General features: G+C 41.9%; 1 protein-coding gene and 1 pseudogene across 2 annotated transcripts; both read left to right on the forward strand.

Moving 5' to 3' along the window:
- Positions 1-792, forward strand: part of LOC113890325 — a 36,092-nt pseudogene extending 35,300 nt beyond the window's left edge.
- Positions 272-22,706, forward strand: LOC113889644 (guanylate-binding protein 4-like). Of its 2 annotated transcripts, none has more exons than XM_027536625.1 (11): positions 272-563; positions 4,653-4,848; positions 9,005-9,132; positions 11,573-11,682; positions 11,885-12,081; positions 16,079-16,324; positions 17,231-17,511; positions 19,254-19,466; positions 20,630-20,732; positions 21,048-21,241; positions 22,093-22,706. In XM_027536625.1, exons 2-11 carry the CDS (start codon positions 4,659-4,661, stop codon positions 22,135-22,137), a joined length of 1,707 nt encoding a protein of 568 aa, XP_027392426.1. In that variant the 5' UTR covers positions 272-563; positions 4,653-4,658; the 3' UTR covers positions 22,138-22,706. The 2 variants fall into 2 exon arrangements, with proteins under 2 accessions (XP_027392426.1, XP_027392427.1); XM_027536626.1 differs by lacking the exon at positions 272-563 and adding an exon at positions 732-822.
- Positions 22,707-23,498: the final 792 nt, after the last annotated feature.

Genomic DNA, 23,498 nt, shown 5'->3' on the forward strand with positions numbered 1-23,498 from the left:
AACAGTGTAAAGCAATTATTCTCCAATTAAAAAAATAGTGAATGTGTCTGGGCTATAAAATTGAGGATTTTATACACACATATTTATTTTGCTAATGAAAAAAAAGATCGAGTTAAAACATTTTTTAAAAAGGAAAGAGAAAGGAAAAAAATGAAACATTTTTCAAGTGAAGAAACATTAATAAACTCCCTCTCTGACAAAACACCCCTGAGAGACAGACTGTTGAACTCATCCTACCATTACTTGCACCTCCTTCAAACCAACTGTGGAGGAGGGACAGAGTTGCCCTGACCCAGCCAGGCCTGGAGGAACACCTGTCTCCCTGCCTTTCCTGAAATTCATCCAGATTCCTGCCTCCATTAAAAAAAAAAATTATCCCTTTCGATTTTGATTACGTTTCCCATTACCCCCACCACTTTTAATAACCAGCTGGCTTTTCAGCTTTTTTTTTTTTTTTTTTATCAGCTTCTGAGCACAAGAGTCGGTTTCCGGAGGAGCCAGAAGCAGGAAGAGCCCTAGGGGCGAGCCAGAGCAACGGACTTGACCTCCGGCTGCAGCTCCAGGTAAGTCTGCTCCTAAACTTGACTTTCCAAGCACACTTCGGTTAAATAACAACAATTAATCCCCCAGCGCAGACCCCACACTGGGGGAGGGGAGGAGCAGATGGAGGCCCCGGGCCGGTGGGTGGCGGCCGGCGGGGCGCATTGTTCGAGCAGCTCCGAGTCTCCTTTTGGATCCCAGGCTGTTTGCAAGCTTATCGCCTGGAAGCGCCGCTGCTCCCGGAGCATCTAAGCAGGGCTGCAGCAAAAAGCAGGAGAGCAGGTACGTCTTCTGAGGAAAGGAAGCTGAAGTCATTTTTGAGATTGAAGACGCAAACTCACCCTCACTCCCCAGCCCGCCCTTCGCAGAGGCGATGGGTACGGTCTCTTCTCCTAGCCCCCTCTTGCCCTCCTCAGACACATCCTGAGTGCACCCCGCTGGGCAGTGGTCAAACAAAAAAGATGGTCCTAGACAGAGAGCCAATTTAAATCCTAAAAGATGGACTCGGGATTATTTTTGTCATACTCTGAATACATACAGAACTGTTTTCTTTGGAATAATTCAATCTCACTCTTACTAAAAAAAAGCTATTAATAATAACTGTAAGATCTAATCATGTTTGTTGATCATGTATTGTTTTTAATGAGTGGCACATACAGCCTCAGAATAACTTCTGGTACTTGCTGAAAATCTCCACTGTGGGGTATTCTTGACTATCAGATAATTCTGAACAGTCACCTTTGGAAACTTGTTGGTCATCTTCTGCCTTCTATTAGCACTGTTCTTTTCTATTTGTTTAGTTTCTTTTTTATGACTTTTTGTTGTTATATTTATTTATTTATGAGGCCATGCCATGGAGCACGTGGAGATCTTAGTTCCTGGACCAGGGCACCCCTGTCTCTTGCATTGGGAACAGGGAGTCTTAACCACTGGACTGCTGGGAAAGTCCCTCCAAGTGCTTAGTTTTGAAGTTAAAAGCTTCTTGGTTTTGGTCCCTCAGTATACTTTGAGTTAAAATACAAAAATCCTTTGTAGACTCATTGACTTACAAAAAGCTTTATCAATATTTGGTCTAAGATATAAACTCCGCAATTTCTCTTGCTTACAGCTATTCACCTTAAAAATAAAAGTTATTTTACAAGCCAAATTGAATTTATTCAGGAATAGTAGAGTTATTGCAATTTGGGACAAGCGAGCTATAAAAAAAAAAAAAAAGCCATAAGGAAGTCCAACAAAGAAAAAGAACATTATAGAGAAAAGTAAGGGGCTGGGAAGGTTGGTTTGGAAAAAAAAGTCAGAGTTCAAGAGTGATGACCAATTCTCATTGACTGAGTTGCTGGGGTAGTCAATTCTTGTAGGAGATGCAGTGTACACCTTTTCCTCTTGAGCGTTGTCATTGGTAACTCTTTCCTTGTTGAAAAATTTTCCCTTGGGGTCTGTAATTGACAATTCTTCCGTAACTGACCTCCAGTCTGCAGTTCTGCAACAAGCCCCCTTCTGGCTTGCTGACTCCATTTGAGTGAAGTTGATTTTGGGTGTGGGGGGGTGGGGTTGGGGACACATGAAACCCAGTTGGCTCAGAATCCGCCTGCCAGTGCAGGATATGCAGGAGACACCAGAAACATGGGTTTGATCCCTGGATCAGGATGCCTTGGAAGAGAAAATGGCAACAGGCTCCACTATTCTTGCCTGGAGCACACAGCACATACATGATGGGGGAGGAGACACAGGCCTTCAAGTGAGATCTTACTTCCCAGACCAGGGACGGAACCGGCACCCTTGTCAGTGAAAGCACAGAGTCCCAACTACTGTCAGGGAATTCTCCAGGTTTTCCTTTATTAATTTTGACATAACGCAGCAGTAAAAGGTCGTGTTTTATTCTCCCATTTCTGCTCCAAATCCACTATAGAAAAAGAAAAGAAATCGTTCCGAAGAAATCTGTTAAATAAATAAATGTTTTTTCTGATAAAAAGATTTTAGATACCTTATAATTCTTGGCAATTTGCAGCTTACAGAGCTCCCTGACACATTATAACACGCTGTGTAATTAAAATAGTACATGAATCAAGAAAAATTTTTTTCATAATTTAGAGCCTGTTATCAGCTGTACTGTAATAAATCAAGAATTGTTTCTTTACATATAAACCGCTAAGAAAAAAGAAGGTGTTGGAGTTAAGTTCCTTTTTCAAGGCATCAACAGAAAATAAGCGCTATGAACCTTCAGGTTTGAACCCTGGCAGCCCGACTCCAGAACCTGTACTTGGACATCCCAGGGCAGCTCTGAACTCCTCCAGCCTGACTCTTCCTACATCACTGCTATTCCGTCTCAGCTATTTCCACTGGATCTCCCCAGCCTGCTCATCTTCCTCTTGGGCTGTGTCCTCCTACTTTCTTGCAACAGGGAGGGAAGTGTCAGAGCCAATCTTCCACTTTCATTCAGTAATTACTGTCCCTGTATTCAGACATTCAGTTGTAAAGCAATACTTATATAGAATTTACTATGTACCAGCATAATTTTAAGACTATTGTAAACATCATGAGATATTTAGTCCTCCAAATAACCCTAATGACAGATTGATTTTTACGTCTAATGCTGCCATTGTATAGAAGAAAAAACTGAGGCACAAAGAAATTAATCTTCTCCGTCGTCACACAGCCAGTAACATATGGAAACATGTGGATGTTGCTTAGTATTGATTTTGAGAAAATAAAGGAACAGTCAAAGCCTTCTGACTTCTGTCTGTCTCCTAAGATCATGAAACATCTAATCATGGTGATGAAATCATTTAAAGTAGAGCCTGGCCAAGATGTGAGACCCTGGCATATCTAGCCAGACCTTATAACACCCAAGTTGCTTGCATCTCTCTCTATCTGCTTAAATAATAAGAAGTACCCTTTAATTTCAGTTAGTAAATTAATTATTACACGTGCAACTTTGTTGGTACTGGCTGGTGCTGGTAAGTTGCTGCAGTCGTGTCCGACTCTGTGCGACCTCATAGACGGCAGCCCACCAGGCTCCCCCATCCCTGGGATTCTCCAGGCAAGAACACTGGAGTGGGTTACCATTTCCTTCTCCAATGCATGAAAGTGAAAAGTGAAAGTGAAGTCGCTCAGTCGTGTCCGACTCTTCCTGACCCCATGGACTGCAGCCCACCAGGCTAGGTACCTTAAAGATCTGTGCTGTTTTAAGAGAGAGCAGCATCTTTATCTCAACTTCTCTCTCTCACAATCACTCTTCCTCCAGCCTGTTCTACTCCAGTGATTCCTTCATCTGGTCACCAGTCACATTCATTTTTCCTTTGTTGGCAAGGTTTTCCCTGATTAATCTCCATGTAAATTCAAATCCCATTCCCTGCTCATTTCCTTCTGAGCATTTACCACCCTCTAATATCCATATATGTGGATGTTTTATTTCTTCACTTTCTATATTATTTGTCTCCTTTACTAGAATAGAGATCCATGAAGTAAGAATTTGTATCTGTCTTGTTCACTGTTTGATCCTAAGCTCCTAGAACAGTGTCCAGCACATGGAAGGTTCTCAATAAATATTTGTGCAATTAATGAGTGATCAAATCATTCTGGAACTCAAGAAATCATCTCTGGTCCCTCCTCATCCCGTTCATGTCCCATCTGTCTCTACTTACCCCCAAAATGGTAGTGTTCTCAAAGCTCTATCATCAGTGCTTTGTGTTCTCAGTCTGTTCACTGTATGCCTCATGTGGGCAAGGTTGCGTTAGGGTTCATTTAAGGATCAATAAGATAATATACATACTGTACCTGTATAGGCCTTGGCACATTAAGCTAAATACTTACCTTTTTGAAATATACAAAGCAAAGAAAATTGATATCTAAGTTCCACAAGCAGAAGACTAATGTGCATATGACTTTGGTAACCATGAGGGATGACCTCAGGACCCTGTAGGGGTTTTTTGGGTTTTTTTCACATTTTATTATTTTTTAATTGAAATATAATTTCTTTACAATGTTGTGTTAGTTTCTGCTGTACAACAATATGAATCAGCTATATGTATACATATATCCTCTCCCTCCTGCCCCCCATCCCACCCCTCTGGGGACCTTGTGTTCTACTGAGTTGTTTCTCTGGGTTACAGCTTCCCATGGCATCTGGATCCACCATAATGGACCCCATCTGTCTGGTAAGAAACCAGAACAATCAGCTGACAGTCAATCCTAGAGCACTAAAGATTCTCGAGCAGATATCTCAACCTGTGGTGGTGGTGGCCATCGCAGGGCTGTATAGGACCGGAAAATCCTACCTGATGAACCGCCTGGCAGGACGGAACCACGGTGAGTTTTGTTAAGTGCCGTTCAGGACACTTGCTTGAAAGCATGGTAACGCAGGCTGCTGATCCTCCTCCTCTAGGGTCATGTTAAGGACGAGCCTAGCTCCCCCACCCGCGTCACTGAAAAAACTTCTAATTCTCACCACCGAGTTTATAACTTCAAACCCATCCCTCCACAATGTTCACTCTTCTGTCCAGTGATGGAGAGTTCCCAATCCCATCAGAACATCTACCTCGTTCATCCTGATTCCATCCACTGCCGTCTTCTTGGGCTCATCTTCAACAATTACTGCCTTCCTTTCTCCTTCACCACATTTGCCCTAAACCACAGAGTCATTCCAAGCAGCACACAAATATTTTTTAATATGTCTTATTTTTTAGAAAATAGAAGGGAGCACCAACAGCAAAATCCCCATATCCTATACCTCAACGAGATTACCATGCATTCCTTTTGGTTTAATTTCACAGTAAAACTTTAATAACTATACATATTCTCTTTCTCTAACTAGTCTTTTCTAATATGTGAACTCTAAGGCACATAGATGGGGCTTCCCTGGGGGCTCATATGGTAAAGACTCTACCTGCAATGCAGGAGACTTGGTTTCAATCCCTGGGTCAGGAAGATTCCCTGGAGAAGGGAATGGCAGCCCACTCCAGTATTCTTGCCTGGAGAATTCCATGGAGAGAGGAGCCTGGCAGCTATGGGCTACTGTCATTGGGGTTGAAAGAGTCAGACACGACTGAGCGACCAACACTTCCAGGTTTCCCAGGTGGTACCGTGGTAAAGAATCTGCCTACCAGCGCAGGAGATGCAGGAGACTCAGGTTTAATCTCTGGGTCGGGAAGATTCCGAGGAGAAGGAAATGGCAAGCCACTCCAGTATTCTTGCCTGGAGAATGCCATGGACAGAGGAGCGTGGTGGACTATAGTCCATGGAGTCACAAAGAGTCAGTCAAGATTGAGCACACACATGTAATAACACTTATGGAAGAATACATAAAAAAATATATATACATATTAAAAAGTTGATAAGTATGAAGTGATCAACTGTTCAGTTGCTGCCCAGAGTAGTAAATAAAACATCACCAACACCCAAAAGCCCAAATCACACCCTCTTACACCCTCACTGGAGCTCACCGATGTTTTGATTTTCATGGTACCTTCTTTCATTCTTTATATTTAAATACTGTTTTACAATCTATGCAACTATTTCTTAAAAATAGCTTAAACTTTATAGAGGAAAGTACATTCTGGTATTCATTGGGATCTTGATTCATATTCTCAATAAGAAGTTTATGAGGTTCATCTAGTTTGTCATGGGTGTGTCTGTAAGTACTTTCACTATTTTGTACTTTTAAACTGACAGAGGATACCACAATTTACTGATCCATTTGTTGCTGATGAACACTGGCATTATTTGCAACTTTTATCTTTGATGAATGGTGCTCTCATGATTATTCTTCATCTATATCCTGGTGTGTGTATATACTAACTTCCTTATGTTTTACCTAGAAGTGGAATTGCTGAATCAAGAAGTGTTTGTCTTCAGCCTTTCTGGATAACATCAAACAGCCTTTTTAGCTTTATGTTCAGTTTATGTGCTTATTAGCAGCAATTTAAATTTTCCACATTGTCACAAAATTTTGGTAAAAACATTTTTAAACTTTTGTCGACCTGGTATCTGTATGATGGCTTGTTATTTGCCTCACTACTAATAAGTTGAGCACTTTTTCATATATTTGCCTTTTGCCTTTCCTATTTCAAGAGGGTTTTTTTCTACCAAGTTGCCTGACTTGTTTCTAATTGATTTTTAGGATAATACACCCATGTCCTGTTGGGCATTTCTAAGAAGACACCATTTCTTTCCTAATGCCTTCCTCTGTGGCCCAGCAGCTTAGGGCAATTAGGGAATAGAACCTCATTTCACTAAACTCTAAGGGTCCCTAGGAATATCTCCGTGTCTCACTCAAATTCTCTGTTTCTGTGTCTGTCTCTCTCTCTCTCTCTTCCCCCATCTCTCTTTGTTCTTCCTTTCTGCCACTCTCATTTTTCCTTTGCAATCTCTTACTGACTTAAAAGAAGACATTTTAAGTTTGTCTTTCTTTGAAAGGAAATTGATCACCAATCAGGGGAGGATGCTTTTGCTTGCCAGTGTAAATTAATAAATAGGTCATTTTTGGAGAGATTTAAGATTTCAGAACTCTAAGAAAGAGATACATGCAAGGAGTTTGAGGAACATTCTTTCTTTTGCTACTTGAAATAATATCTGGTAATAAGGAGGTGATTTTCCTACTGAGGAAACCTTTAACCTAGTCATGTTTTAGGGCTTCCCTGGTGTCTCAGTTGGTAAAGAATCCACCTGCAATGTGAGAAGCCTGGGTTTGATCCTGGGTTGGGAAGATCCATTGGAGGAGGGCATGGCAACCCACTCTAGTATTCTTACCTGGACAATCCCCATGAACAGAGAAGCCTGGAGGGCTACTGCCTGTGGGACCACAGAGTCGGACACAACTGAGCAACTAAGCAGTCATGTTTTAAAACATCTGAATTGTGACTTACCACATGAGTCATATCACAGGAAGAAGAAAGCACGAATTAGCACCCAGTCAGGGTTGACTAGCAGAAGCAAGTCAGTATTTTCTCTCCTGTGGTAATACCGTTGTCTGTTCTTTACATCTCATAACTGACTGTGATGACCTCCACTTACAGCTTGTCTTTTCTCCCTGGAGGAACTGAGAGTTCACATTTCTCTGTATTAATCAGCACACAGTCAAATGCCATCATGATGTAGAAGAGTGAAGATCGTCTCAGATCCTATACCCACTTTGAGCAGAACACACAAGATACGGCACTGAATGGCCTGAGCCATGTTGAACCATGCTCCCTTAGGTATTGCATCATATCCATTTCTATTCTCAGTTGAAGGGAGCATTGGCATCTGACCAAGGTCAAAATCTTGGACTGTTGGGTGAGATATCTTACCTGCAGCCTCTTAGGCATGTACCTCACATCCTCTCCCATCTCTGGGCTTAAGCCTTGAGAAAGAAGGGCAAGCAAGTCTTACAGGTCTGTTTTGCTTTCCCTTCTGTTATATCTCCGTGTGAGTCAGTAAACAAAGAATTCATCAATTTTGAAGAGGAGAAGAGAAATGAGGAAAATACGAGGAGGAAGAAGATGAATAAAACTAACAAAAGCTGATGTATCAATGCAGGTTGTGAAAGGACACAGAGAATCCACTTAGAGGGGACCTGAAGATGTTTATTGGAAGGACGATTACAAGGGCACGAGCTGAGCAAAGGGAACCAATGAAGTAATGCAGAAACACTCAGAGGGTGGCAGGAACAATGTCAAGTAGCTTTGATATCTCCTACAGCATGAAGAGACAAGCAGTGAGTGGATTCCAGATGTGGTAAAGATCAAGGTCTTGTGCTTAGTTGCTCAGTCGTGTCCGACTCTTTGGGATCCCACGGACTGTGACCCACCAGGCTCCTCTGTCCATGGGGATTCTCCAGGCAAGAATATTGGAGTGGGTTGCCATGTCCTCCTCCAGGGGATCTTCCCAACTCAGGGATTGAACCCAGATCTCCCCCATTGCGGGTGGATTCTTTACCATCTGAGCCACCAGGGAAGCCCAAGCATTCTGGAATAGGTAGCCTATCCCTTCACCAGGGGATCTTCCTGACCCAGGAATCAAACAGGGTCTCCTGCATTGCAGGCCAATTCTTTACCAAAAAGGAGATGTGACTAAATATGGGAACAGAGGCACCGGGACACCATGGTTCATCAGGGTGGAAGCCAGGGCAACAAGTGCCTGCTTTCTAATCTCCTACTGTTACCTCTCACTGGTAAAAGTCCATCAGAAAGTGGAGGATAAGGGAGCTCTTCAGTGTCAGACAAATGTAGAGAGGTTAATAGAGCTAACATTATTTAAGAATGTGACACAGTTTGAGCTATTAATGGCAAGAGATGAATAGGGGACACAAAGTGTTTCTTGAGAAGGTTCTGAATATGTGTAGAGGTTGGATCTTCTGTACTTGTTGAAGTGAAAGCATGCTCCCCACAGGCAGGCACTCACATGCACACAAGTTCACCCAAAGTAACCTTAGGCGGCCTGGACTATCTGCTCTTACTTTGCATTGCTTCCTCCTCTTTCTGTGCAGGTTTCCGTCTGGGCTCCACAGTGAGGTCTGAAACCAAGGGCATCTGGATGTGGTGTGTGCCCCACCCCTCCAAGGAGAAACACACCCTGGTCCTTCTGGACACTGAGGGTCTGGGTGATGTGGAGAAGGTAAGGCAGGGAATATTCTTTACTCCTGACACTCCACTTACAAATTCAATTTCTCACCTCAACTCAACTTTTACAACATATTCCTGTAAACTGCAAATCCAGTTATAAATAATGAGGTTATATTCTCTTTCCTTGAATTTTCTCTTTAATAAGATCAATACTTTGGTTATTGGGGACACATCTCCTTATTTTTAACACTGGGGTGAAAGATGGAAGTTAACAAATATGTTGGGTTCAAATCTAAGGCTCTGTGTTAAGTGCAACTGTGTGTGAAGTATAACAGAGCTGAGTTGGGGAGATAAAAAATAAGCAGTCTTGACCCATAAAAAAAGAGTGAGGCCTTACCCCAGTTTTTTAGGTTTGGGAAGAAATCTTAGTGAAAGCTGTAATTCATGCAGTGTACTGGATCTACAGGTTCAGATGTGTAGAGTTAATCAAGCTGGAAGTAGGAATCATGAAAGTAGATTCAGCAAATAAACTACTTTTTAAATCTCCAGAAAAGCTTCCAACATACGACAAGCATTTTATTCCATGTTTCGGTTCTCTGAAGAGGAATTCTTCAATAAATTCTATAAAAACTTGAGCTAGACTCATGAGGAGAATGTAAATGGGATAATATTAGGTATTTTGTCTTCACAGTGTTACTTGCAATCAAATTTTCTCCTTATTTATATTAATCTGCTTCTAAATTAAAAGTAGTAGCATTGAATCTTTGACTTTCATCACTGCAGAAAAGGATTTAGGGCATGAATTCAGAAATTCTGAGTTTAAAAATCCAGATTTAAAGTATTCAATAATCATTTCAGTGTCAACCCAAGATGGTCTACTGACACCTGCTAGATTCTAGCTTGCATGACCTTCTTCTTTTTGTCTAATTGTATTTGTTAAGAAACCAAAGCACACCAGACTGCACACTGATAGCAGCAGAACTTGCTGCCCTCCCTACCTGTAGTGTGTCTCGGCAATATATACTCTGTTCCAAAGTCACTCGACTTCTGAATCTCATTTTCAGCCTCATCATCTATGACCACTTGGGTAACCACTACTTCAGTCAAATAAAATGAGCATGTAATACACTTTCTGATCACGCTCTCGACAACTGCAATTGGTTTCTGTGGGCCCTCCATGTGCATGGTCCCTGTAACTGCACAAGTCCATGTTCTGTCATTTCTTTAAAGCCCAGCTCTTTTTAACCTAATGCCATCATATCACTGTCAGACACAATCACATCTGGCTCTGAATGCACAGAGTACATTTTCTGGTTCATTTGAAATCATCCCCTTTGTCTTTTACAGTATACTATTAGGTTTCATTAGATGCCTGGCATCTTGGATGTATTTACATGTTGCCAGATAATCTGCCCCTCCATCTCTCTAAGGAGGGACTGTCACAGGAAACTTTATATCCATATAAGCAGATGTTGTATCCACTGTTTTCTAAACGTGCAATGAATAGTTGATGAATTTAATTGAATAACACTAGTTCCTAACATTGAAGAAGGCAATGGCACCCCACTCCAGTACTCTTGCCTGGAAAATCCCATGGACGGAGGAGCCTGGTACTCTGCAGTCCATGGGGTCGCTAGGAGTCAGACACGACTGAGCAACTTCGCTTTCACTTTTCACTTTCATGCATTGGAGAAGGAAATGGCAACCCACTCCAGTGTTCTTGCCTGGAGAATCCCAGGGACGGGGGAGCCTGGTGGGCTGCCGTCTCTGGGGTCGCACAGAGTCGGACACAACTGAAGTGACATAGCAGTTCCTAACATAGCCTATGATCAAGAAAAGAAGTGCAAAGGAATCATGGCCCATTTATTATTGCATAACTTACGTGTTCCAGGCACTGTACTAAACATTTGACATTTAAAAAAAATAATTCTGTTTATTTATTTATTTTATTTTTGACTTCACTAGGTCTTTGTTGTTGTGCGGGCTTTTCTCTACTTGCAGACAGTGGGGGCCACTCTCTAGCTGCAGTGCTTAGGCTTCTCACTCCTGGGTCTTCTCTTGTTGCAGAGCACAGGCTCTAGGGCGCGTGGGCTTCAGTAGTTCCAGTGCATGGGCTCAGTAGTTGCAGCTCTCGGGTACTACAGCACAGGCTCAATAGTTGTGGTGCACGGGCTATGCCTCCACAGCATGTGGGATCTTCCCAGTTTAGGGATCTAACCCACGTCTCCTGCATTGGCAAGTGGGTCCTTTACCACTGAGCCATGAGACAAGCCTGATGCACATTTATGATGTCATTCACTTCTGTTAATAGCTAACCACACTAAAGTGCTTAGCGGGATCAGTGTCAACACCAAAAAGGTTTGTATTTAGCATTGTCTTGAAAATTTATGTTACTTGTCTTACTATTTAGTTACAATACAACTGTTATAGTAAATGAACAACTGTATGGGAGAATGAGGAGTAGCATCCTCATGCTGTAATGTACATTTTAGGGGGACTCCAGTAATGACTCGTGGATCTTTGCCCTGGCCGTGCTCCTGAGCAGCACCTTTGTCTACAACAGCATGAGCACCATCAACCACCAGGCCCTGGAGCAGCTGCAGTATCCTTCCAGGAACTGAACCAGCACATTTCATTGAGTTTATGGGACTAGCGACTGATACTGTTTCTTCTTTCCCATGATTCCATTTTTATGTCTGATATAGAGGGAAAATAGGGCAAAAGAGAAGGTTGATATAACGTGTTTTGGGGCCAAATCTGGAAATTGTATTGGAGGGCGCTTCTTATTCCTTAGCTAATCACAGCTATGTGACTGAACTAACAGAGTTAATCAGAACCAAATCATCTCCCAGCTCCGATGAAGAAGAGGGCTCAGCCGAGTTTGTGAGTTTCTTTCCAGACTTCATCTGGACTGTGCGGGATTTCACATTGGAACTGGAGTTAGATGGATACCCCATCACTGAAGATGAGTACCTGGAGAATGCCTTGACATTGATTCCAGGTATCAGAGCAGGGCCAGAGTGTTGGATGGTTCAGTAGGAGGTAGGGTCAACAGAGCTTTGACATTCAGCACTTGCTGTCAGTCTTGATTTGAGGTTGAGTTGAGGCCACGCTAATGGTGTCTGGTGAATGACAGATGGTGGCTTCAGTCATTATTGTTACTGGGAAAACTCTAGTGACCAGAGCTTAAGCTCACAGAGGAAATGTGGAATCCAATATTAGACCAAATGATTTTAGAGAAATAAATACCATGAAAAAAAAGGCTCACATAAACTTATATTACATAGTAAATCTAAGTGCTTCTCCTTTTCTATTTGAGAAAGATAATCCATCGAACCAGAATCAAAAGGTAAACAAAAGAACAAATTTCAAAGTACCTTTAACACAGTGTATCTTACCAGCATAGGTAGCTACATTCTTCATATTGATAGATAGGCTATTTATACACTACAGAGTTCAGGATAAAAGCACTTCCATGTCCTTCCAGTAAGACTGTCAGATCCTTTATATGCTCTTCCTCATAATATCACACTCTTCATCCTAGAACCTGACATAGTATATGTCAGCTAATATAATAAGTTAGTTATTCAGATTATTTTAGCAGAGTGGTACCTGGAAGCAATATTCATTTTTGTTCACTTAATCATTTGCTTCCCTGGTGGCTCAACTGGTAAAGAATCTGCCTGCAATGCAAGAGACCTGTGTTCAATCCCTGGGTTGGAAAGATCTCCCGGAGAAGAAAATGGCTACCCACTCCAGTATTCTTGCCTGGAGAATTCCATGCCAGAGGAGCCTCGGAAGCTACAGTCCATGAGGTTGCAAAGAGTTGGACATAACTAAGTGACTAAGTTTCACTTTCAATAATTTGTTCATTCTTTCAATAAATAAGTATTGTTGAACTACTGGTAGATGCCCAGAATCCTTCTATATAATAACCACATCCAGTGTAAAATTATGCAAAGAAGAGATGAGGTCTCCTGGTTTCAGTTCAGTTCACTTCAGTTCATTTCAGTCGCTCAATCATGTCCAACTCCTTGTGACTCCATGGACTGCAGCACGTCAGGCTTCCCTGTCCATTACCAACCCCCAGAGCTTGCTCAAACTAATTTCCATTGAGTTGGTGATGCCATCCAACCATTTCATCTTCTCTCATCCCCTTCTCCTCATGCCTTAGATCTTTCCCAGCATCAGAGACTTTTCAAATGAGTCCATTCTTTGCATCAGGTGGCCAAAGTATTAGAGTTTCAGTTTCAGCATCAGTCTTTCCAATGAATATTCAGGATTGATTTCCTTTAGGATGGACAGGTTGGATCTCCTTGCAGTCCAAAGAATTCTCAAGAGTCTTCTCCAAAACCACAGTTCAAAAGCATCAATTCTTTGGTGCTCAGCTTTTTTTATAGTCCAACTCTCACATTCATACATGACTACTAGACAAACCATAGCTTAGACTAGATGGACCTTTGTTGGCAAAGTAATGTCTCTGCTTTTTAATATGCTGTCTAGGTTGGTCATAACTTTCCTTCCAGGGAGTAAGTGTCTTTTAATTTCATGGCTTCAGTCACCATCTGCAGTGACTTCAGAGCCCCCAAAAATAAAGTCTGTCACTGTTTCCATTGTTTTCCCATCTATTTGCATGAAGTAATGGGACTAGATGCCATGATCTTCATTTTTTGAATGTTGAGTTTTAAGCCAAGTTTTTCCACTCTCCTCTTTTACCTTCATCAAGAGGCTCTTTAGTTCTTCACTTTTTGCTATAAGGGTGGTGTTATCTGCATATCTCAGGTTATTGATATTTCTCCCGGCAATCTTGATTCCAGCTTGTGCTTCATCCAGCCCAACTTTTCACATGATGTACTCTGCATATAAGTTAAATAAGCAGTATGACAATATACAGCCTTGACGTACTCCTTTCCCAATTTGGAACCAGTCTGTTGTTCCATGTCCAGTTCTAAATGTTGCTTTGTAACCTGCATACAGATTTCTCAGAAGGAAGGTAAGGTGGCCTGGTATTCCCATCTCTTGAAGAATTTTTCACAGTTTGTGGTGATCCATACAGTCAAAGGCTTTAGCATAGTCAATAAAGCAGAAGTAGATGTTTTTCCATAACTCTGTTGCTTTTTTGATGATCCAATGGATGTTGGCAATTTGAGCTCTTGTTCTTCTGCCTTTTTTAAATCTAGCTTGAACATCTGGAAGTTCATGGTTCATGTACTGTTGAAGCCTGGGTTGGAGAACTTTGAGCATTACTTTGGTAGCATGTGAAATGGGTGCAATTGTGTGGTAGTTTGACATTCTTTGGCATTGCCTTTCTTTGGGATTGGTTTCATTTAGGCTACACTAACATGAAATGGTTCCAAATAGGATAAGGAGTGAGTCGAGGCTATATATTGTCACCCTGCTTAGTTAACTTCTATGCAGAGTACATCATGAGAAACGCTGGGCTGGAAGAAGCACCAGCTGGAATCAAGATTGCTTGGAGAAAGATCAATAACCTCAGATATGCAGATGACACCACCCTTATGGCAGAACGTGAAGAGGAACTCAAAAGCCTCTTGATGAAAGTGAAAGTGGAGAGTACAAAAGTTGGCTTAAAGCTCAACATTCAGAAAATGAAGATCATGGCATCTGGTCCCATCACTTCATGGGAAATAGATGGGGAAACAGTGGAAACAGTGTCAGACTTTATTTTTTGGGGCTCCAAAATCACTGCAGATGGTGACTGCAGACACAAAATTAAAAGACGCTTAATCCTTGGAAGGAAAGTTATGACCAACCTAGATAGCATATTCAAAAGCAGAGACATTACTTTGCTGACAAAGGTCCGTCTAGTCAAGGCTATGGTTTTTCCTGTGGTCATGTATGGATATGAGAGTTGGACTGTGAAGAAGGCTGAGCACTGAAGAATTGATGCTTTTGAACTGTGGTATTGGAGAAGACTCTTGAGAGTCCCTTGGACTACAAGGAGATCCAACCAGTCCATTCTGAAGGAGATCCAGCCCTGGGATTTCTTTGGAAGGAATGATGCTAAAGCTGAAACTCCAGTAGATGGGCCACCTTATGCGAAGAGTTGACTCATTGGAAAAGACTCTGATGCTGGGAGGGATTGTTGGGGGCAGGAGGAGAAGGGGACAACAGAGGATGAGATGGCTGGATGGCATCACTGACTCAATGGACGTGAGTCTGAGTGAACTCCGGGAGTTGGTGATGGACAGGGAGGCCTGGCATGCTGCGATTCATGGGGTCGCAAAGAGTCGGACACGACTGAGTGACTGAACTGAAGTGAACTGAACTGAACATGAAATGGTGTATGCTAAAGTAATTTCCAATTATATCTACAATGTGTGTACTTTTTTGCTCTGATTTATGAAGCGTTTCTTCACATCCTGAGTATAATTTGTCTTCCATTTCTTCCATCACATTACTATAGAGCCCATATGTCATTTCTCACAAGGGAACTGTAATATCAGAAAAATATTTCTGACAATTTCTTGGATTAATCTATTACTCAAGAAACATCTAATAAGTAGTTGATCCACTGCACAGCATGGAAAGTTAAGGAAAAGAATCAGAAGTTTGTCACTAAGAATGGATTCCTCCCCCACCTCCTCAGATATACTTCCTTTGCTCTTAGAGATATACAAAAAAAGGGGGCGAGGGGATTTTCCACCCCTGGGTAGATTTGTGTAAGATTGATTTGCATGATTCACTAATAGGAGATATATGAGTCATCTGCGTATCTGAGGTTATTGATATTTCTCCCAGCAATCTTGATTCCAGCTTGTGCTTCATCCAGCCCAGCATTTCGCATGATGTACTCTGCATATAAGTTAAATAAGCAGGGTGACAATATACAGCCTTGATGTACTCCTTTCCCAATTTGGAACCAGTCTGTTGTTATTCTTGAGAATAACAAGAGTTATAGTGATGCAAAGATCCTTGGAACTGAAAGTCCTCAGGCCTCTATTCCTTTCATGATTGCTCTTTTTCCAATTCTGTAGGCAAGGATCCCAAAGTTCAAAATTCCAACATGCCCAGAGAGTGTATCAGGAAATTTTTTCCAAAAAGAAAGTGCTTTGTCTTTGACCGGCCTACAAATGACAGAAAGCTATTACTCTGTGTTATGGAACTATCAGATAACCAATTGGATGTGAATTTCCAGAAGCAGTCAGAAGATTTTTGCTCATATATCTTTACCCATGCAAAGCCCAAGACCCTAAGAGAAGGAATCACTGTCACTGGGGGAGGTGAGTCTCCTTCGCTACCTCATGTCTCTCTGTGCTTCAGGGGGTGGTAAACTTGTGATTACACTCTGGATTTCTCTTGGTTTCTCTGTAGTTACGTTTTCTTCTCCATGTGACTTGGAAAATAGATGTTCACACCACTCATGAAAATGCATGTTTATTCATTTAAAGAAGCATATATAAGTGCTTTGCAGTCTACCAAATCTCATGAAACTATTACATTAATGATATAAATTAAAGATAGAAATCTTCGTGGTGATGAGATGTCTGAAGCTATAAGTGTTTCGAGTGAGAATAGGCAAGGTATTTTGTGAATTTACATGAATCAGGAAATAAATAGTAGTTATGAATCTGTGTAAGTTCATTGAGAGTCTGAGAAACAAATGTAAATACAATCTTATGTATGGGGCTGGCTTCACGGACATGCCACCTGCGCAGTCATGCTGCAATGAGCCCTGCTTGATTTCATGTTTGTTTCAACTGTCCTGAAATTCTTGATGACATTTCAACAAGACATTTTCATTTACAAATAATGCCCACAAGCTATGTAAAGTACTTATATCTATAATAAGTTCTTTTTATTTTATTACAATGGGGAAAGTGATCTAGGAGAATCTTGGGCATATTGTTTGAGATCATTTGTTCAATATTGTAATATGATGAATTTGAGAACCATAAAAGATAGATTGAATAGTAGACATAGTGATGTTATTATAAACAAGTAGATTCATAGATCAAACAGGAGAGGGATACAAGAATAAGTAAATAGAATGAGGAGAAGAATAAATAGAGGAAAAAGAAACTTCCACTTCCATAAAATTTTAGTGATTTTTTTAAGGTGCTAATCTCTAAACCTATAAAACAGGTAAGAATTCTCTCTGCATTTAATAAATATTATGTATCTTTCAGGGTTCGGGACTCTGGTGGAGGCCTACGTAGATGCCATCAACAGTGGAGGAGTTCCCTGTTTGGAGAACGCAGTAATAACTCTGGCTGAGCGTGAGAACTCAGCAGCCGTGCAGAAGGCAGCTGATCATTACAGTGAGCAGATGACCCAGCGACTGAACCTTCCCACAGACACGCTCCAGGAACTGCTAGAGGTGCATGCAGCCTGTGAGAAGGAAGCCATTGACATCTTCATGGAGCGCTCCTTCAAGGATGATAAGCGAATGTTCCAGAAGAAGCTCGTGGTAATGTGTCCTAGAATATATGCTTCCTGATTCCTTTCTTCTGGAATGATACTGAGACTCCCCCTTTCTGACAAAATGGTTCCTGTGCTTCTTATCATAAAAGGAGTTTAGATTCTAATGAGTGATAGGGCTCACAGGCTACAGGTCATCACTTTTCTAAAAATTGGGCTTCTTCTTTTCTGTTGTCAGAGAAGGAAATGGCACCCCACTCCAGTACTCTTGCCTGGAAAATCCCACAGACAGGGGAGCCTGGAAGACTGCAGTCCTTGGGGTCGCTGAAAGTTGGGCACGACTGAGTGACTTCACTTTCACTTTTCACTTTCGTGCATTGGAGAAGGAAATGGCAACCCACTCCACTGTTCTTGCCTGGAGAATCCCGGGGACGGGGAGCCTGATGGGCTGCCGTCTATGGGATCGCACAGAGTCGGACATGACTGAAGTGACTTAGCATAGCATAGCATAGCATTTTCTGTTGTGGCAAAACAAATTACTCTGCTCTTAGCAGCTTGGAACAACACACATCTATTAGGTTATCATTCCTCAGGTCAGATCCCACCCAGGGTCTGTGGGTATTCTGCTTGGTATACCATAGCTAAAAACAAGGTTCACATTGACGTGGTATCCACATGGACATTTTGGGGAACTCCCCTCCGTCTTCAACGCAGCAATGGTGCACTGTTTTCTTCTTCTATTTCTAATCTCTCGGGCTACCACTTCTGCTACCAACTGGAGAAGAATAACATGTAAAGTGCAAGTGTGACCAGGTAATATCCACCTGGGTAATCTCCATTTTGTAAAGTCAACATGTTCCATGCAATATAGTCTGTACACAGAATAATTGTTCATCATATTCACAAGTCTGGGGACTAGGTAGAGTGTGGACCCTGGGAAAGAGAATTCTTAGAGATCACAATTCTGCTTACCATTAGCACCTTCACTGAAAGTCTGACTTTCAGTCTTGCTTGACCATTATAAGTTACAAAAATCTCTTACTTCATATTAAGAAAACAAGCCTGATTGGAATTTATAAATACAAGCAAAAAATTTCTTTTCCTATATTTTCACACACTCAAATTCTCAATGAAATGAGAATATAAGAAAAGTTGAAAATTCTAATTGGTGTGGTGTTGTTTCAGTCTCACTCTGAGATCCCATGGCTTATAGCCCCCCCAGGCACCTTTGTCCACAGAATTTTCCAGGCAAGAATACTGGAGTGAGCTGCCATTTCCTACTTCGGGGGTTCTTCCCAACTCGAGGATTGAACCAGCATCTGTTGCGTGTCCTGCACTGGCATGTGGATTCTTTACCACTGTGTCACCTGGGAAGCCCTGCTCAGTGTATAGTTAATTCATTAGTAGGAACTTGATTTCCTATGTATGTATGTTTTATCCTTACCCAAGTTGGCAGAAGAAGCCCTACTTTCAGTCATGATTGTCTTTTCGTTGTTCATTGGTGATGGATAGATCACTATTAATGCTAATGCTGTTAAAGTAATACTTTGCTTCTGCCAACCTGTTCATTGCACAGATATTGACACTGAGCCCAGGGGATTTAGGGGACTTCATACAAGTCACACAAAGAGTTGGTCAGAACTGGGACTACAACTGAGGCCTGACTCCATGTCTATTATTCTGAGTCTCATGTGCCCTGATGCTGTCAGACTGCTTCTTCCAAGGGGGCACAGCTGGAACATCCTGTCTAACAACTTCTTTCTATTGAATTTTCCCTTATTTCCTTGGCAGGACATCATGGAGAAAACAAAGGACAGTTTCATAATCCAGAATGAAGAGGCTTCTGTCAAATATTATGAGGCTGAGCTTAAGCAGCTTTCAGAATCCTTGATGAAAAGTATTTCAGGAGGCACATTCTTTGTCCCTGGAGGACACAGTCTCTATTTAGAAGCAAAGAACAAGTTTGAACAAGACTATAAACTGGTTCCCAGGAAAGGAGTTAAGGTGAGAAGTAATGGGATTGGGAAAGAGCAGCAGATTAGGGTCAAGGGTCTTTGTTGGTTCATTTGGTTGCCAGATCCTGATTTGCACAAAGGCAGATGGTCATGAGGAGGCTGACTTGGAACCCCAGGAGGATTCTGAGTCTAGTACTGTTTTGCTGATGAGTAAGAGTCCAGGAGATCCCAGGTCTGTTGGCTGCCCACTGGTGGGTGAGCCAGGTCCTAGGCCTAGTAACACCCTACTAGAGGAGAGAGCCACATCCTGGGGTCTGGGTGCAGGGTCCAGGAGTTCCAGAGCATGTGTTGACAATGGTAGAACTGTTAGGCTCCTGGATCTGGGGGATTTTGAAGATTCTGTTGGCCTGATATTGGTCCAGATGGTCTTGAACCCAGCTGGTCCCAGGAATGACATGGCCTGCTAGTGAGTGGACTGGCCCTGCAGACTGAGAAACTGAGGTCTTTTGCACCTGGTATCTTTCCCTAATGTGCCCCAGGGTCTCTGGCTGGAGGGTTCTCGGGGTTTCAGGTCTCGTGCTTGTGTCCTGGTGAATGGGACTGGGTCCCTGGCCCTCTGATAGGCACAACCATGCCCAGAGGAAGCTGTGGGCTCAGGAGATCTGCTGGTGGATGGAGCTGCATGCATGTCTAGTCCGTTGCTTGGCCTGAGGCATCCCAGTACTGGCGTCTGCAGACCATTGCATTAGGGCAGGGCTGGGTCTTGGGGCTAATAAGATAGGGGAAAGATTCCAAAATGGTGCTCGCCAGCACCAGTGTCCAAGTGGTGGAAGGAGCTTCCCAGAATGTCTTCTGCCAGTGTCTATGTCCCCAAGTGAAGCTCCAGTTGCCTCCAGCCATTCTGGGAGACTCCAGGGTCAGCAGGTAGGTCTGACCCAGGCTCCTATCAAGTTTATTCTCTGGGTCCTGGGACACATGAGATTTAGTGTGCACTCTGAGACTCCTGAAAATCAGCTCTGCTGGCCTTCCAAGCAAATGCTCATGGGTGTTTGTAGACATTCACATAATTCTCAGGTCTGTAACCATTTGGGGAGCCTACAAAGGATGGAGAATTTACAGGATACAGTCTACACTTTACTGAACAATAATTTCCACAGCAAGACACTACGTCTCTTCTACCTGACAAGTCTTCGCTCCTTGTTGTTTCCTCAGGCAAACCAGGTCCTCCAGAGCTTCCTGCAGTCACAGGCAGGAGTAGAGGAAGCCATCCTGCAGGCAGACCAGGCCCTCACGGATGCGGACAAAGCCATGGCAGGTACTGAGCTCTCAGAGGGGAAGGTGGCTCTTGTGCTGCTGTTTGGCAGGTGTGGGAACAAACACTTCCTGACACCAGAGCTTCCTCTTCTTCCATGGAACCTCTCTGCTACATGTGGAAGTAAACGGGGGAGTTTGGGTTATATGTCCATCCAATCAGTGCTTCTACATCATATGCTAAAGCATGTTGTCTGATGTGGCAGCAGGAACAGTCAGACTCCCTCCCACAATATTAAAGGCACCTTATCTCTGAGCAAAAGAGGCGACAGCTCAGCATAAGTCATGTTCTCCCCTCTTTAAAATTCTTGTGAAACAGCTGAGTGTGCCAAGAAGGATGCAGCTGAGAGGGAACAGGAGCTGCTAAGAGAGAAACAGAATGAAGAGAAACAAAAAATGGAGGCACAAGAGAGAAGCTTCAAAGAAAACCTGGCCCAACTGCAAGAGAAGATGGATAGGGAAAGAGAAAACCTTCGGAGAGAGCAGCAAACGATGCTGGAGCACAAGCTGAAGGTAAGTCTAGATGGGCCTGGGTGGCACCTTGGGGAAACCCTAACTCCTCAGGCGTAAAGGGACAGGAATTTGACCTTAAGTCAGCTCCCAGAAGGAAATACAAAAACATAGGATTCACTGTGACATCAAAGAGATGTGAATCAGTTTATGTCTGTAAGACTCGGCACCTTCTGTAGTGTTAGGGTTTAAATGGGACCAACCAGGCTCCTGGACTGCTGTTCATAGTGATTATAGCATCATATTTGTTCCCAAGTGAATAGGACCTCAGTCTTAGAGTCCTTAGAATTTGGGATACAACCGTCAGAGACCTAGAATAGTTCCATCTGCTCCTGAAAATATCAGATTGTGCGGGTATGAAATACTGGATGCTGAGAGCTGTAAAATTTGCTACATTTGTTTCCATGTCTCCTGATTCATTTTATACACCTAAACTAAATGCATTCTTTGTCCCAGCCTGGAGTTTGATAGCTAGAGTTCTAAGTGAGTCAGCAGTGCCATCTTGATGACATGTGTGTGGTCATTCTACCTCAGTGAAACTGACAAATATTTAGAACTCACCTACATGTTCTCCCAAAGTGTATTTATAAGGCTGGAACCTCTCCCTGGGGTAGTTTTCAGACCTGACCTATACCCAACTTCTCTGTACCCAAGAAGATGGTGTTGAAGGAATATGGGAAACTCTAAACCCTGGATGCTCTCCCTTCCATGTTGCAAATGTTTGCAAATATTAGATAATATAAAAAAAAAATCTAAAGTGTTAGAGAAGTAAACACACATGCATATCAACTGTAGTAGTTTGACACAAAATGCTGATTTGGGGTATTTTCAAAAAGGGACTCTCCTTTTTACAGATGCAAAAAAGAATTACTCACAGAAGGATTCAAAAAGGAAGCTGAGACGTTAAATAAAGAGATAGATAAACTAAAAGAAGATATTCAAACAACTGAAAAGTCCTTCAATATTTCAGATGTCCTTGATGTGGCGAGCATGATATTAATTGCAGTACTCCCTGGGTCTTATAAAATACTTGGTATGGGATTGAAATATTTCACTGATCGTAAGTAAGGGGCTGAGAAACCCTAGTAAGTATATTTTGAAAGGCTTCTTATGTTTTAGTAGTGTAACACTATAGTTCATTTTTAAAATATGTATGTCATGATAGTTTTGTTCAAGAGGAGCTTAAAAACTGATTACCAAAAATTACTAAAGTTATTACAAAAGTGATATGATATGCTTGATATGCAAAAAAACTCCACACAATTTTCAATGAATTAGTTAATTTTAAAAAATGGAAACAAGTTGGAAGATAATGACTAATTATAGATAAGTGTTAAGAAAAGCAAGAAACAAATGAGAAGAGGAAGAACATTCGCAGTCTATACTACAGTATTGGAGATTAATTCTTTAAGTTATAATGAGCCCTTATAAATCAAAGAAGACACTAATAGATGGAGAAATATACCGTGTTCATGGAACAGAAGAATTAATATAGTGAAAATGAGTATACTACCCAAAGCAATCGATAGATTCAATGCAATCCCTATCAGGCTACCAATGGTATTTTTCACAGAGCTAGAGCAAATAATTTCACAATTTCTATGGAAATACAAAAAACCTCTAACAGCCAAAGCAATCTTGAGAAAGAAGAATGGAACTGAAGAAATCAACCTGCCTGACTTCAGGCTCTACTACAAAGCCACAGTCATCAAGACAGTATGGTACTGGCACAAAGACAGAACTATAGATCAATGGAACAAAATAGAAAGCCCAGAGATAAATCCACGCACCTATGGACACCTTATCTTTGACAGAGGAGGTAAGAATATACAATGGAGAAAAGACAATCTCTTTAACAAGTGGTGCTGGGAAAACTGGTCAACCACTTGTAAAAGAATGAAACTAGAACACTTTCTAACACCATACAGAAAAATAAACTCAAAATGGATTAAAGATCTAAACGTAAGACCAGAAACTATAAAACTCCTAGAGGAGAACATAGGCAAAACACTCTCCGACATACATCACAGCAGGATCCTCTATGACCCACCTCCCAGAATATTGGAAATAAGGCAAAAATAAACAAATGGGACCTAATTAAAATTTAAAGCTTTTGCACAACAAAGGAAACTATAAGCAAGGTGAAAAGACAGCCTTCAGAATGGGAGAAAATAATAGCAAATGAAGCAACTGACAAAGAACTAATCTCAAAAATATACAAGCAACTCCTGCAGCTCATTTCCAGAAAAATAAACAACCC

Source organism: Bos indicus x Bos taurus, chromosome 3 (assembly GCF_003369695.1).
Source record: "Bos indicus x Bos taurus breed Angus x Brahman F1 hybrid chromosome 3, Bos_hybrid_MaternalHap_v2.0, whole genome shotgun sequence".
Classification (NCBI taxonomy): Eukaryota; Metazoa; Chordata; class Mammalia; order Artiodactyla; family Bovidae; genus Bos; species Bos indicus x Bos taurus.

Coding starts and splice junctions, on each gene's coding strand:
- LOC113889644 (XM_027536625.1), top strand. CDS start 4,659: ATGGCATCTGGATCCACCATAATGGACCCCATCTGTCTGGTAAGAAAC. Junction 4,849..9,004: donor CCTGGCAGGACGGAACCACG/GTGAGTTTTGTT, acceptor CTTTCTGTGCAG/GTTTCCGTCTGGGCTCCACA. Junction 20,733..21,047: donor TGCGGACAAAGCCATGGCAG/GTACTGAGCTCT, acceptor CTTGTGAAACAG/CTGAGTGTGCCAAGAAGGAT.